Source organism: Carcharhinus amblyrhynchos, chromosome 25 (assembly GCF_965287045.1).
Source record: "Carcharhinus amblyrhynchos chromosome 25, sCarAmb.v2.hapA, whole genome shotgun sequence".
NCBI classification, from domain to species: Eukaryota; Metazoa; Chordata; class Chondrichthyes; order Carcharhiniformes; family Carcharhinidae; genus Carcharhinus; species Carcharhinus amblyrhynchos.
In genome coordinates this window covers 8,874,378-8,889,812 of record NC_137348.1, presented here as the reverse complement: position 1 = coordinate 8,889,812, position 15,435 = coordinate 8,874,378, and the positions used below count along the sequence as shown (strand labels likewise).

General features: G+C 47.9%; 1 protein-coding gene across 4 annotated transcripts in view; it reads left to right on the top strand.

Annotated features, from left to right (window-relative positions):
* LOC145358427 (dynamin-1) overlaps positions 1 to 15,435 on the top strand; it is a 263,584-nt gene that overhangs the window by 188,197 nt on the left and 59,952 nt on the right. For all 4 annotated transcript variants that reach the window (XM_080212495.1, XM_080212493.1, XM_080212496.1 and 1 more), the window contains one exon: positions 15,020 to 15,129. In XM_080212495.1, the coding sequence (XP_080068621.1) occupies positions 15,020 to 15,129 (110 nt within the window). The remainder of the gene's footprint in view (positions 1 to 15,019; positions 15,130 to 15,435) is intronic.

The window sequence follows — 15,435 nt, the reverse complement described above, 5'->3', positions numbered from 1 at the left end:
GGAGTGTGGGAGGAAACTGGAGCACCCGGAGGACATGGGGAGAATGTGCAAACTCCACACAGACTGTGACTCATGCCAGGAGTCGAACCCGGGTCCTTGGCAGTGCGGGGCAGCAGTGTTTGCCACTGTGCTGCCCATAGCATTCACTGTTCCTTCACACCCCTGCCTTTCTGATCCTTTCTGTTGATTTTCTGAGCTTTTAAAGCTCAGTTTATGTGGAGCAGAGGAGTAACGTCCATGGGGCTTGCTGAGGACAAGAGATGAACTCGTGACCCAGCTTGGACGTTCTTGTATATAGCCTGGCCTCACAGTCTGCCCCCACTGTATACACGTCCCTGCACTCTTAGTGAAGAAAGTGAAAGACTTTCCACATAAGACATTTCCTTTATGGCTCCAGTTCCTTCGTTTCCTGAATTGAGAGTGGGGGGGGGGGGGAGGAGAGTAAAAAGTAAATGTTTTCATAAATCTCCGGAGGCCCCCAGAGGTAGCAATCCAGCATCAGTTATGTCAAGGTCAGCCTTTACTGGGGGCTGGAGACTGGAGGAAATCGAACCAACAGAGACGCAGAACATGTGCTGGAGTTCTGTAAAATATGTTAACTGCTTTCCTGTGTGCGTTTCGTTTTTCAAATAAGGTCCTTCCTTCCATCAAATAATTTGCCTTGCTCGCTGCTCAGGGGTCAAGTCCACAGTGTTGAGGGAGGTCAAGGGAGAGAAACTGGCTTCAATTGTTAGTGCAGGATCCCAGTGGCAGTGTGACAGAAGTTGTGTGAACTCGCTGCTGCTCGCGGGCAAAGCTTTTCTGCAACAGCTGTTTAAAAATAAACTTGTGACAGTCTTTTTTACTCTTATTTTTCTCCCCTCTCTTTCTTGAGGGCGCTGACTCCTGTCCAACGTTTAAAAGTTTATTCAGTAATCACAAGTAGGCTTGCATTAACACTGTAATGAAGTTACTGTGAAAATCCCACACTCTGGTGCCTGTTCAGATACACTGAGGGTAGAATTTAGCATGGCCAAGGCGCCTAACCAGCACATCTTTCAGACTGTGGGAGGAAATTGGAGCAAACCCACGCAGACACGGAGAGAACATACAGACTCCACACAGGCAGTGACCCAAGCCGGGAATTGAACCTGCGTCCCTGCTGCTGTGAGGCAGCAATGCTAACCACTTTGCCACCGTGCCGCTGGTTCCTTGATTGCAGTTTGTCCTCACTGTGTCCATGCATGTGTGTGCGACGTTCATGAGTTAGGTGATTGTTTTCTTGGGAGACTTTATTCCTGAAGTGTAAGGATGGTGGGATTCAGAGCCTGGTGGAGGGAACCAATTCCGTGAAATATCTGAATATCCGATTGTGGAGACGCAAGGACATAGGGATTAGGAGCAGAAGCAGACCATACAGCCAAGCCTGCTCCACCATTCAATATGATCATGGCCAATCTTTGTCTTCAGCAACACTACCCTGCCTGTTCCCCATGACTCTCGATTGCCTGAGAGACTAAAAATGTCTAATCCAGCTGGAGCCGTAAAGGGAATGTCTTATATGGAAACTCTTCCACGGTAGCACAGTGGTTAGCACTGCTGCTTCACAGCTCTAGGGACCCGGGTTCGATTCCCGGCTTGGGTCACTGTCTGTGTGGAGTTTGCACATTCTCCCTGTGTCTGCATGGGTTTCCTCCGGCTGCTCCAGTTTCCTCCCACAGTCCAAAAGATGTGCTGGTTAGGTGCATTGGCCGTGCTAAATTCTCCCTCCGTGTACCCAAACAGGTGCTGGAGTGTGGCGACTAGGGGATTCTCGCAGTAACTTCATTGCAGCGTTAATGTAAGCCTACTCGTGACATTAATAAAAAAATAAATAAAATAAACATCTGTGTAGACTGTCTCGTACCTTTTACCATTGTAAATTCCCATGTCCATGTCAATGTCACCATTGTAATTGCACTCCATTGCAGTGTTAATGTCAGCCTACTTGTGACACTAATAAACTTTAAAAACTTTAAACTTAAGGGGCTGTCACCTTTGCTAATCTGATAATTCATTTATCTTATTGGTTTATTGGCTCCAGAGAGAGTACAAAGAGGCACTTAAGTGTCTGTGGTTATGTACATGCTTGGGTGTCCCTGGGGAGGAAGCATATGGTATTCGAGGGCACCATTGAGGTCTTACAGGGACCGAGGTGTATTATTGACTCCTTTAATTACATTTTGATTTAATCCACCCTTTAAAGGGCCGCCCCTTTTACTTTGTCCCTCGTTTTCCTTGATTTGCCAAAAAGATTGGAGAGGGAGCATGCTCTATCAACTGGTATGACTGTAGCCTTATGTGACTGGCTGTTGACACAAGTTCCTTACCCCTCTCCACCATGTTATTTTAATTTAATAAGCTCTTAGTTTTGTTCTAGCTACGGACACCCCGTGATGGCAGGGGTGGTGTGAGGCTGGTGTATTGGAAGGTCTCCTTATTAGACTGCTCCTGAACTGTCAAGTTTGCCTTTAACCAGAGGGTAGCTGAGAAAGGGGGGGGTCTAAGATAAAAATTTGTGCTTCTCTTCACCTGTATGGTGGCGCAGTGGTTAGCACTGCTGCCTCACAGTGGTAGGGACCTGGGTTCAATTCCTGGCTTGGGTCACTGTCTGTGTGGAGTTTGCACATTCTCCCCATGTCTGTATGGGTTTCCTCTGGATGCTCCAGTTTCCTCCCACAGTCTAAAGATGTACAGGTTGGGTGGATTGGCCTGTCCTCTTAGCGCACATTGGTGATGGATTGCACAGTTAGGAGCCAGACATTTAGAATGTTTCGTGAATCAGTCTAAAATTTGATAGAGTTTGACTTCTGGTCTCCTCTGTGACTAACTGGCTGTCAGAAGTTCAAAATTGTGAAGGTTTTTAATAGATCAAATAAGAAGAAATTATTTCCATTGACGGAAGGGTTGATAACCAGAGGATACAACTCGGCAAAATAACTTCCTTTACATAGAGCCTGAAAACGCAGTGGAAGCAGATTTCTTGGGAACTTTGCAAAGGATAAATATTGGAAAAGGAAAAATTTGTAACGCTCTTGGAGAGAGCAGAGGACCAGGACAAACTGGATAGCTCTTAAGAGACTGAATGGCCTCGCTCTCCTGGCAGGTTAATGGAACTTGCAAGCATAGATCATAAAAGTGGGTAAAAGAAACCGTCATTGGAATTCAGCTATTTGACATAGTTAGACACTTATGGCCGGAATTTTACTGGCATGCCCGTCCAGATCCCGGGGGCGGGCGAGGCTCAGAGAACGCATTCTCCGTTGGCCCCGGGTGTGATCGTATGAACCTCGGACAGATGTGCCAGTAATATTCCATGGGTCCTGGGGCAGCACGGTGGCTCAGTGGTTAGCACTGCTGCCTCACAGCTCCAGGGACCCGGGTTCAATTCCCGGCTTGGGTCACTGTCTGTGTGGAGTCTGTACATTCTTCCTGTGTCTGCGTGAGTTTCCTCCGGGTGCTCCAAAGATGTGCTGGTTGGGAGGACTGGCCATGCTAAATTGCCCCTACTGTCAAGGGGGATTAGCAGGATAAATATCTGGGGTTATGGGAATAGAGTCTGGGTGGGATTGTGGTTGGTGTAGATTCTGTAGGGATTCTATGACATTGAAACTGGTCGTTTTGGCAGAATGTGCAACCACAAAGACTCAGACTCCAGCGTCTTCACTGCATTCCAAAACCATTCCATAGAATCCCTATAGTATTGAAGGAGGCTATTTGAACCTCCGAAAGAGCACACTATCTAAGCACATTCCTCCATTCTATCCTCATATCCACGTAGATTGATCATTGTCAATATTCCTAAACTGCACATCTACGGGAGAAAACCAGAGCACCCGGAGGCAACCCACGCAGACACGGGGAGAATGTACAGACTGCACAGACAGTGACCCCAAGCTGGGAATCGAACCCGGGTCCCTGGCGCTGTGAGGCAGCAGTGCTAACCCGCCGTGCCACTCAGTATGGGACTCCCAGTATTTGATAGATTGGCTGAGTGGGGATTATGAACTCTTAGGTATGACGCGTAACAGCTGCAATTTAGAATTTGATGTAAAATAAATCAAAAATCAGCACTTTTCACTTTCTCAGTGTTGTTCTTCAGATTCCATCTATTTGTGGGAATTTTTTTCCATTTCCTGCTTTTCCTTTTCTCCTGAGTCTGTACTCTCCCACTCAGCCCTTCATTTATCACCATCAGGATGAATTATCAGGCACTTCCTCGCTGCTCTTACTCACCAGTTTTCAGCTGACGAGGAATTTGTTCTTAAACTGTTACTAATGTGGCCGAACCTCATGCTATCACTTTGATTTTATAGCTAGCAATTTGTATCACTTTGTTCCTTTCTGACATTCTATCTCAGATGGTGCTTTCGCACTCCCCCATTCTCCCCCTTACAACCCACTCTCCCCCTCACCCCCACACTTACACCCACCCCCCCATTCTCCCCCTCACCCCCACACTTACACCCACCCCCCCACTCTCCCCCTCACCCCCACACTTACACCCACCCCCCCACTCTCCCCTCACCCCCACACTTACACCCACTCCCCCATTCTCCCCCTTACAACCCATTCTCCCCCTCACCCCCACACTTACACCCACCCCCCCATTCTCCCCCTCACCCCCACACTTACACCCACCCCCCCATTCTCCCCCTTACAACCCACTCTCCCCCTCACCCCCACACTTACACCCACCCCCCCATTCTCCCCCTTACAACCCACTCTCCCCCTCACCCCCCACACTTACACCCACTTCCCATTCCCCCTTTCACTCTCCACAATTGACACCCACCCCCCCACTCTCCCCCTCACCCCCACACTTACACCCACCCCCCCACTCTCCCCCTCACCCCCACACTTACACCCACCCCCCCACTCTCCCCCTCACCCCCACACTTACACCCACCCCCCCATTCTCCCCCTCACCCCCACACTTACACCCACTCCCCCATTCTCCCCCTTACAACCCACTCTCCCCCTCACCCCCACACTTACACCCACTCCCCCATTCTCCCCCTCACTTCCACACTTACACCCACTCCCCCATTCTCCCCCTCACTTCCACACTTACACCCACTCCCCCATTCTCCCTCTCACTCTCCACACTTACACCCACTCCCCCATTCTCCCTCTCACTCTCCACACTTACACCCACTCCCCCATTCTCCCCTCACTCCCCCTCTCACTCCCACTCCCCCATTCCCCCTCTCACTCCCACACTTACACCCACTTCCCCATTCACCCCCTCATTCTCCACAGTTACACCCACCCCCGATTCCCCCCCTCACACAGCCATACCGGGGGCTAGAGAGGTGGAGGGAGTAGAGATGGAGAGCAGTGGGGAGACAGAGGAGGCTAGGGAGATGGAGCAGGGTAGGGAGGCAAAGAGTGTAGGGAGGGGGAGAGTGTAGGGAGGAGAAGGGGCTAGGGAGGCGGAGTACAGTGAGGGGTTGGTATAGGGAGGTGGAGGATGCAGGGAGACGGTGGGAAGTGGAGGGAGTAGGGAGGTGGTGCAGGATAGGGAGGGGGAGCGTGTAGGGAGGTGGAGGGTGTAGGGAGATGGTGCAGGGTAGGGAGAAGAGGGTGTAGGGGGTGGAGTGCTTAGGGAAGCAGAGCAGGGAGGGGAGGGTGTAGGGGGTGGAGTGCGTAGGGAGGCGGAGCAGGGTAGGGAGGGGGAGGGTGTAGGGAGATGAAGGGAGTAGAGAGGCAGAGCAGGGTAGGGAGGGGAGGGTGTGGGTGGGTGGAGGGAGTAGGGAGGCAGAGCAGGGTAGGGAGGGGAGGGTGTGGAGGGAGTAGGGAGGCGGAGCAGGGTAGGGAGGGGGCAGGTGTAGGGAGGTGAAGGGAGTAGAGAGGCAGAGCAGGGTAGGGAGGGGAGGGTGTGGGGGGGTGGAGGGAGTAGGGAGGCGTAGCAGGGTAGGGAGGGGAGGGTGTGGAGGGAGTAGGGAGGCGGAGCAGGGTAGGGAGGGGGCAGGTGTAGGGAGGTGAAGGGAGTAGAGAGGCAGAGCAGGGTAGGGGGGAGTTCCACAGGTGGATCCTGTTGACACGGCCATGAATGGTGAAGAAATGATCATTGTGAATCTGCAGGAAACCCGAATCAGAGGAATACAGATTGAGCCAATTAAAGAAAAGGTTTTGGGAGAAAAGGGAAATCGTTTATCGAGTTAATGTTTGAATTGTTCCGTGATGGAATTGTGATTCCCAGCAGCAGCTCCTGAAACAGAAAGGCATGGGACGTTTTACCCGGGTTCGATTCCAGGCTTGGGTCACTGTCTGTGTGGGATCTGCACATTCTCCCCATGTCTGCGTGGGTTTCCTCCGCATGCTCCAGTTTCCTCCCACAGTCCAAAGATGTGCGCGTTAGGTGGATTAACCATGCTAAATTACCTCTTAGTGTCGGGGGATTAGCAGGGTAAATACGTGGGGTTACAGGGATAGGTCGTGGATGGGATTGTTGTCAGTGCAGACTCGATGGGCCAAATGGCTGGCTTCTACACTGTAGAAATTCTATGATTTTTTCATAGAAATGGTTTGTGTAGATTCTTTGTGGCCAGATTTTGACCATTCTGGAATCTCCATCAGAAATCCAGTGGATGGGTGGATGAACCAATCATTCTTCCCTGTCCAAAAGCATTCCTGTTGATATCCCACGGGAAGTCACGCTGGGATTCGACACTAAGTGCAGTGTTTAAGGGAGGTGAGACAGAGGGCAATCAACCATCCCTTAGGGAAAAAAATTGACAAACATGGGAAATGGCTGGTACTGGAGTTACTTTTTAAGGTATACCAGACCAGTTCAATACTGATCACTTCCCAAGTTTTACTGGTTTACCCTTCTGGGAATTGGGTCAGAGGTCACTTTGCTTCCATTTTAATATCATAAATTCTTGAATTAACATCATAAACTCCTATGATGGGATTTGTAATGGAAACTTCTGATGTAAACGTGTCACACTCATCCAGACTCCTGCCAGTGGTGACAATGCAGCACCCCCACTGGTGAGACAGTGCAATTACAGCGGTGACATTGGCGTTTACAATAGTAAAAGATACAAGCTAGTCTCCACAGATTTTTTTTTATTAGTGTCACAAGTAGGCTTACATTGACACTGCAGTTAAGGTATTGAAAATTCCCTAGTCACCACGCTCCAGTGCCTGTTCGGGTACGCTGAGGGAGAATTTAGCACGGCCAATGCATCTAACCAGCACGTCTTTCGGACTGTGGGAGGAAACTGGAGCGCCTGCAGAAAACCCACGCAGACATGGGGAGAATGTACAAACTCCACACAGATGGTGACTCAAGGCGGGGATCGAACCCTGGTGCTGAGAGGCAGCAGTGCTAACCCCTGTGCCACAGAGGGTTGTTAACCTTTGGTGCTCTCTACCCCAGAGAACTGTGGATACAAAGTATATTATTGATGTGGAGATGCCGGTGTTGGACTGGGGTGGGGGCGGTAAGAAGTCTCACAACACCAGGTTAAAGTCCAGTAGGTTTATTTGGAATCACGAGCTTTCGGAGCGCTGCTCCTTCATCAGGCGAGTACTCCAAAAGCTCGCAATTCCAAATAAACCTGTTGGACGTTAACCTGGTGTTGAGAGACTTTTTGCTCTATATTTAAGACAGAGATTGATATATTTTGGGACAGTAAGGAAATTGAGGGACACGGGGAAAAGGATAGAAAGCAGAGTTGAGATAGAAGATCGGGCATAGTCTTATAGAATGGCAGAAGGGGCTGAATGGCCTCTTTCAGCCCTTGTTCCTGACAGTATTGTGTTGCCAGCTAACTGAGCCAGTCACTTTTATTGTCTGTGTTGCACCCCCTTTTGAGATGTGGTGGAGCGGGGGGGGTTGGGGGGGCAGGTTTCCAAATTGGTGTCCCTACCCACTATTATAAATATCTGCAAACGCCGACATTCTTGATGTAGTGAGGAAAAGCAGGATAAACCCCCACCAGTAATCCTGCTGTCGCCTCCGGTGGTGGGGAGGGTGAGGGTGGGGTGGGGGGGGGGGGGGGGTGTTGCACATACTCTCTCGTGGTTTGCGACGGTGCTGTGGAAACCCGATCAGACAGGGCTGCGCCATTGGCTGCAGCGCTGAGGTCCTCTTAGAGGCGAGTTTGAATAAACTGGGATAAGCGCACGGATTAGGGGAGGGAAAAAAAGGGCCACATTTACAAACAGTCCTGAACTGTTCTGTTTAAAGTGCGTGCCTTAAAATAGTGCAGCTGGAAATATTTTGCGTTAGTGGAATCAGCAGTTCTGATAATGAAACGGCGCAGACAGTTCGAGTAAGTTGGATTATTAACAACAGATGGCACTAATATTGGGCAGACTCTTTGAAGGAAATTGGAATTCTCAATGTCGTTTAAGAGCTGCTCCATCCCCGGACTGAACCTCAGCGGTGTATTATACACATACATATATGTAAAAAAATGACTGGTTTGAGAATGGCATGAGTTAGACGAGAGAGTCTGCTTGGACTCAGCTGTAAGTCATGATCCTGTCAGTTCTGAGTTCTAGTTCCGGCCTGTCTAAAATCTGCGGAGGGTGTGTCTCTTGGCCAGATGAAAGGAAATCTTAAACTTTTGCACCCCTGCAGTTAAAGAGTGTGCTGGTTTGGCAGCAAGACATAACCAATCAGTCTCTACAGCTTCCTCAGAACGGATTAAAGGACTAGATTTTGTTTCAGCCTCAGCGACCACTTTCTTCATGTTTCTGAAAGAAAGACTTGCGTTTGCGTGGTGGCTTTTTTCGCAACTTCCCCCAAGCACCTCGCAGCCAATGGAATACTCTCTGTGCAGTGTAGTCATTTGATTTGATTTATTATTGTCACTGAGTTGTAGTGAAAAGTATTGCTTTGCGTCCTGTTTGTACAAATCACACCCATACATAGCTCGCAAAGAGTTGCCACGTTCCGGCGCCATCTTGAAGTATGGATGCAGTTAGTTCACAGTGGGCGGAGTTTTATCGGCACGTCCGCCCGGGGTTTGTATAATCCCGCCCAAAGTCAGTGGAGAATGCCGTTCTCCAAGCCTCGTCCACCCCTGGAATGGGGCCGGGCGTGCCGGTAAAACTCCAGCCTGTGAATGCAGTACCACATCCCCATTCTCTCTCCATTCGCTGTTTTGTGAGAGAAGGTGGGATGGGACGAGGGAGGGAGGAAAGGCGTGAGGGAGGGAGGGTCGGGACGAGGGAGGGAGAAAGAGTGTGAGGGAGGTGTGAGGGAGAGAGAGACGGGATGAGGGAGGGAGAGAAGGTGCAAGAGAGGGAATGTTGGGATGAGAGAGGGAGAGAACACGTGAGGGAGGGAGAGATGGGATGTGAGAGGGGAAGAAAGTGTGAGGGAGGGAGAAATATGATGAGGGAGGGAGAGAAGTTGCAAGAGAGGGAATGTTGGGACGAGAGAGGGAGGGACGGTGTGAGAGAGGGAGAAAGAGACATGATGAGAGATGGAGAGTAGGTGCAAGGGAGTGAGAGATGGGATGAGAGACGGAGAGAAGATGCGAGGGAGGGAGAGATGCAATGACAGAGGGAAAAAAGGCATGAAGGAGGGAGAGACAGGATGAGATAGAGAGAAAAGGTGTGAGAGAGGAAGAGATGGGATAAGGGAGGGAGAAAAAGTGCATGTCCCATGAATGAATTAAAAATAACACCTTTGACGTGGGACTCAAACCTGCAATTTCTGATGTAAGAGTGCTACCCACTGTGCCTATTCTTCACTGACTCGATTGTTGGTAGTTGACCCAAATACTGAGAGGCAGTTCTGCCAAGCAAGGCGTGGTGTAGCGATGATGTTATTGGGTTGTGGATCCATGGGCCTGGACACAAGAAGGCAGAGAATCAAGAGTTTGAACCTCAACCTGAACATTTGAGTTCTGCAAAAAAGCTGGAAATAAAGAAGTTGGTATCATTAAATGTATCCTCGATGCTGTAGATTGTTGCAGAAACCCAACTGGTTCGTTAATGCGGTATGGTGGCACAGTGGTTAGCACTGCTGCCTCACGGTGCCAGGGATCTGGGTTCGATTCCAGCCTTGGGCCACTGTCTGTGTGAAGTTTGCACGTTCTCCCTGTAGGTTTTCATGGGGTGCTCAGACTTCCTCCCACACTCCAAAGATGTGCAGGTTGGATGGATTGTCTATGCTAAGTTGCCCATTTAGTGTCCTAAGATGTGTCGGTTTGAGGGGTAAGCAGGGTAAATGGTTGGGGATAGGGCAGGGCTTGGGCCTGGATGGAATGCTCTCTTGGAGTGTCAGTCCAGACTTGATGGGCCAAATGGCCTCCCTCTGCACTGTAGGAACTCTATGGACAATGCCAAGCAGAGATGGAAATTTGCCCCTCCTACCTCATCTGGCCTGATTGTGACTCCACTCCCACAACAATATGATTTGATTCTAAAGCGGCCTAGCAAACTGTTGAGTTATATCAGTTCTGCCAGCAGCTCCTCAGAGAGACGGGGCAATTAATGCCAGCCTTGCTGCAACACCCACATCGTGGCGACAAATTGGGGCAGCCTTGTTCTGGAAGTCTGATGGGGGTGGACCTTAAAAACCATGTTTGGCCCTTTCTTTTCTCATGCAAATGGACTAATTGCCTGCCTCAGATTGTGGATAAAGGAGAGTTTATCGTCCTTATCCAACACTGTGGCCCACGAGAATGTGCTGATGTTTCCTGTACACCACCATAGTCGAGGCTGGAACCCTAACACCTTAAAAAACACATCTGGATGAGCACTTGATAATAGTCAAGGATATTGGACAAGTGCAGGAAAGTGCGATTAGTGCACCTTTTGTGGTAGATACTGATTTGATTTATTATTGTTTATTATTATTATTAGTATACAGTGAAAAGCGTTGTTTCTTGCATACTATACAGACAAAGCATACCGTTCAGAGAGAAGGAAAGGAAAGGGTGCAAATTGTAGTGTTACGGCCATAACTAGGGTATAGAGAAAGATCAACTGACGATGAGGTAGGTCCATTCAAAAGTCTGACGGCAGCAGGGAAGAAGCTGTTCTTGAGTCGGTTGGTACGGGACCTCAGATTTTTGTATCTTTTTCTCATCAGAAGAAGGTGGAAGAAGGAATGTCCGGGGTACATAGGGTCCTGCTTTTCTGAGGCAGTGGGAAGTGTAGACAGAGTCAATGGATGGGAGGCTGGTTTGTGTGGCGGATTGGGTCCACTCATGACCCGTTGTAGTTTCTTGTGATCCGGGGCATAACAAGCTGTGATAGAATCGGAAAGAACGCTTTCTGCGATGCACCTGTAGAAGTTGGCGAGAGTTGCAGACTTGATGGGCTGAAGGGCCTTTTCTGCACTGTATGAGTCGTTGGGTGGGATTTTACAGCCTCGCTCGATCTGAAACTGTAAAATCCCGCTCGAGGGCCACAGATCTTTCCATGGTCCGCCCCTCGCCTGCTCTGATTCCCGTGGTGGGCGGGATGGTAAAGTTCCAGCCAGTAACTCTATGTTGGGGTCTTGGTGCTTTGATTGACAGGCATTGCACAAGTCAATTCCCAATTGTGATTCGCTGGCTCAGACAGGTAGCATTTGCCTCTGAAGGTGCTGGTTAATTAAACAGATTTAATTGCTTCAGATCCACCTTTCCTTTAACCCACCGGCCCTCTGGAGGAGGCTGGTCAGCTCCTCCGGGTTAGGCCTCGCACATCAGAGAAATGTCCCAGCCTTGAGAGCCAAGCGATGGGATTTCTCCCATGATCCGATTTGGCAGCGGGTCCGCCTGCTTTCCAAATGAAATCCACCTGGAAAAGTCAGCTTATAAACACAGAAAACTCTTTCCGTTTCAGCATCTTCAACCCATTAGGGAGAACAACCTGACCCTGACTAGATTTTCTGGATGGAAGTTTATCTCCGAGTAAGTCACTTGGAAGAAAACCCAGGCTGGAGGGATGAAAAATATGAGGACATGATTAGTGTGTGAATGTGTGTTCAGTAAGTGTTCACTGGAGATGATGTTTTATTCACAGGCTGTTCGTGGCCAAAGAATTCATTTTGCAAGACTTGTGGAGTCATGTCGCAGACTAATTTCATCTTAAGTTGGCACAATGGTTAGCATTACTGCCTCACAGCGCCAGGGACCCGGGTTCGATTCCCGGTTCAGGTCACTGCGGAGTCTGCACATTCTCTCCGTGTCTGTGTGGGTTTCCTCTGGGTGTTTCCTCCCACACTTCAAAGATGTGCAGGTTGAGTGGATTGGCCACGTTAAATTGCCCCTTAGTGTCAGGGGGACTAGCTAGGGTAAATTATGGGGATAGGGCCTAAGTGGGATTGTGGTTGGTACAGACTCGATGGGCCGAATGGCCTCTTTCTGCACTGAGGGGTTTCTTCGATCCAAGTCCTTGGAACTGTCCAATGCCCTCCCGTCCTCCCCAATCCATGGGCTTTTAAAAGCCCAAGCAGAAACATTGCTTATATAAAAACAGAAAAGCTGGATAAGCTCAGCAAGTCTGAGAGTAACTGTGGAGAGAAACAAGACTTAATGGTTAGGATTGTCTGCAGAACTGAAGGAAGGTCAAAGTGCATAAAATTATATCCTTGGAAAGGGGGCGAAGGAGGTGGAGCAGAACAGAAGAACAGAGATAGGTCGGGGCAAAGGAAATATGGACAAATCTGTCCTGGATAGAGGAGTGTTAATAAGATACAAGAGCAGTATTAGACCATTCAGCCCATCGAGTCTGCTGTGCCATTCCAAATTGCTGATAATTTTCTCAACTCTATTCTCCTGCCTTTTTCCCATAGTTTTTGACCCCCTTATCAATCAAGAACCTATCTGTCTCTGTCTTAAATGCACCCAATGACCTGGCCTCCATAGCCCTCTGTGGCAATGAATTCCACAGATTCACCAGTCTCAGGCTGAAGGAATTCCTCCTCAACCCAGTTCTAAAGGATCGTCCTTTTATTCTGAGGCTCTGCCCTCAGATCCTAATCTGGCTTTACTAATGGAAACATCTCCCCCAAGTCGAGTCTATCCAGGCCTTTCAGTATTCTGTAAGTTTTCAATGAGATCCCCCCCTCATCCTTCTAAACTCCATCGAGTACAGACCCAGAATCTTCAAACGCTCCTCATACATCAAGCTTTTCATTCCCAGGATCATTCTTGTGAACCTCCTCTAGACCCTCTCCAAAACCAGGATATCCTTCCTTAGACGCAGGGCCCAAAATTGCTCACAGAGGTGGTGCCATTAAGGGATGAACAGTGCTAATCGTGGCAAAAGTCAAGATACTAGTTGTTAAGGTACAAATCAGAAACCCATAGGTATATTATGAAGTTAGACTGGACCCCAGCAATTTACTATTTTGACATTGGTGTATGGATATGATGTTTTACTACAGGCCCGATTCCACTGACAAACTGGAAAGCTTTTGGCAAAACAAACTTTATTTAACAATACAGTTTAATGATAACAATGAATTAGCTTAATTTTTAACAATTGAACAATACTTAAACATGATGATACAATTCTTGATTGCTCACCTCTCCCTGTGAGTTACAATTCAAGCAATATCCTCTTACCCTCTTAAATCCCTCTTCAAAATTAAATAGCAAAACACAGGCTTATGTGCTTGTATTTAGATTGCCAGCCCTGGAGCTCCAGACAACCTCTAGGGAGAGAGGAGACAGAGAGATGCATCTGGCTTCTTTCAGAATCAGGCAGGAACTGCTTGTTTTAAAAAATGAAAAAGAAACTGTTTATTCCTGCAGGTTTAGCTCCTCCAATTAAGCACATGAGACTGATTCTGGCAATTGGTCTAATCAAAATTCCATTTTGAATGCCCAATGGAAAAACCAAGTAAACACAAATGCATTAACTCTGTTTAGACAAACATGCCATTGGCTAAAATGGGTTAATACCCTGCCGTCTCAGCATGGAGCTGCCTGTTTTCTCAGACAAATTGATCCTTGCAACAAAACCTGTTACAAGAAACATGATATAAATATATTTCTTAAAGGCTCCATATCATCAGCCATCCAGTAAAAATGGATAATATAAAGATAAATAAGAGAAATGCAAATAAAAGAAAGGTAAATACCACTTTGTGACTTGATTTAATTTGATTTATTATTGTCACATGTATTAGTATACAGTGAAAAGTATTGTTTCTTGAGTGCTATACAAAGCATACCATTCATAGATAAGGAAAGGAGAGAGTGCAGAATGTAGTGTTTTAGCCACAGCTAGGGTGGAGAGAAAGATCAACTTAATATATGGTAGGTCCATTCAAAAGTCTGATGGCAGCAGGGAAGAAGCTGTTCTTGATTTGTTTGGTACGTGTCCTCAGAATTTTGTAGCTTTTTCCTAATGGAAGAAGGTGGGAGAGAGAATGTCCGGGGTGCTTGGAGTCCTTAATTATGCTGGCTGCTTTGCCGAGGCAGTGGGACGTGTAGATGAGTCAATGGATGGGAGGCTGGTTTGTGTGAGGGATTGGGCTACGTTCACGACCTATTGTAGTTTCTTGTAGTCTTGGGCAGAGCAGGAGCCATACCAAGTTGTGATACAATTTGTAATGAAATTTGACTGTTTTGTACTCATCATAGGGAGAAGTGGAGAAGATGATAGCCTAGCGGAATTATCGCTAGACTATTAATTCAGAAACACAGCTAATGTTCTGGAGACCTGGGTTCGAATCCCACCACAGCAGATGGTGGAATTTGAACTCAATAAAAAATATCTGGAATTAAAAATCTACTGATGACCATGAAACCTTTGTCGATTGTCAGAAAAACCCATCTGGTTCGCTAATGTCCTTTAGGGAAGGAAATCTGCCGTCCTTACTTGGCCTGACCTACATGTGATTCCAGAGCCACAGCAATGTGGTTGACTCTCAACTGCCTTTGGGTAACTAGGGATGGGCAATAAAGGCTGGCCAGGCAGCGATGCCCAAGTCCCACGAATGAATAAAAAAAAAATTGCTCCTACCCATCCTCCTCCCTCTGGCACATCAAGTTAAGATGTTTAATTGCTCAACACTGATGTCTTACAGGAGAAAGAGAAGAAATACATGTTGCCACTTGACAACCTGAAGCTGCGCGACATCGAGAAGGGATTTATGTCAAGCAAGCATATCTTTGCTCTCTTTAACACAGAACAGAGGTACGTTTAGTCCGCCTGTTATGCTATATGTCGAAAATTAATAATTTGCTAAAAAATCCTAATTCTTTTTTGCAAAAATATACTTTATTGGCAAGATATCTGCAAAAATATTACAGACATTCCCAAATGGCCGTTTATGAAGTAACATTCCGAGATGCTTCATTGTAGCCAAGGAAACATTATAGACATGTGGGGGCATTAGCTCAGTCCGCCTGGAGAGTCCAGATTGAATGTTAGACTTGACCACCATTGAGCCTTGCCTCATGACCCACTCCGTGGATGAGATTGGTGTCCTTGTCCTTGGTT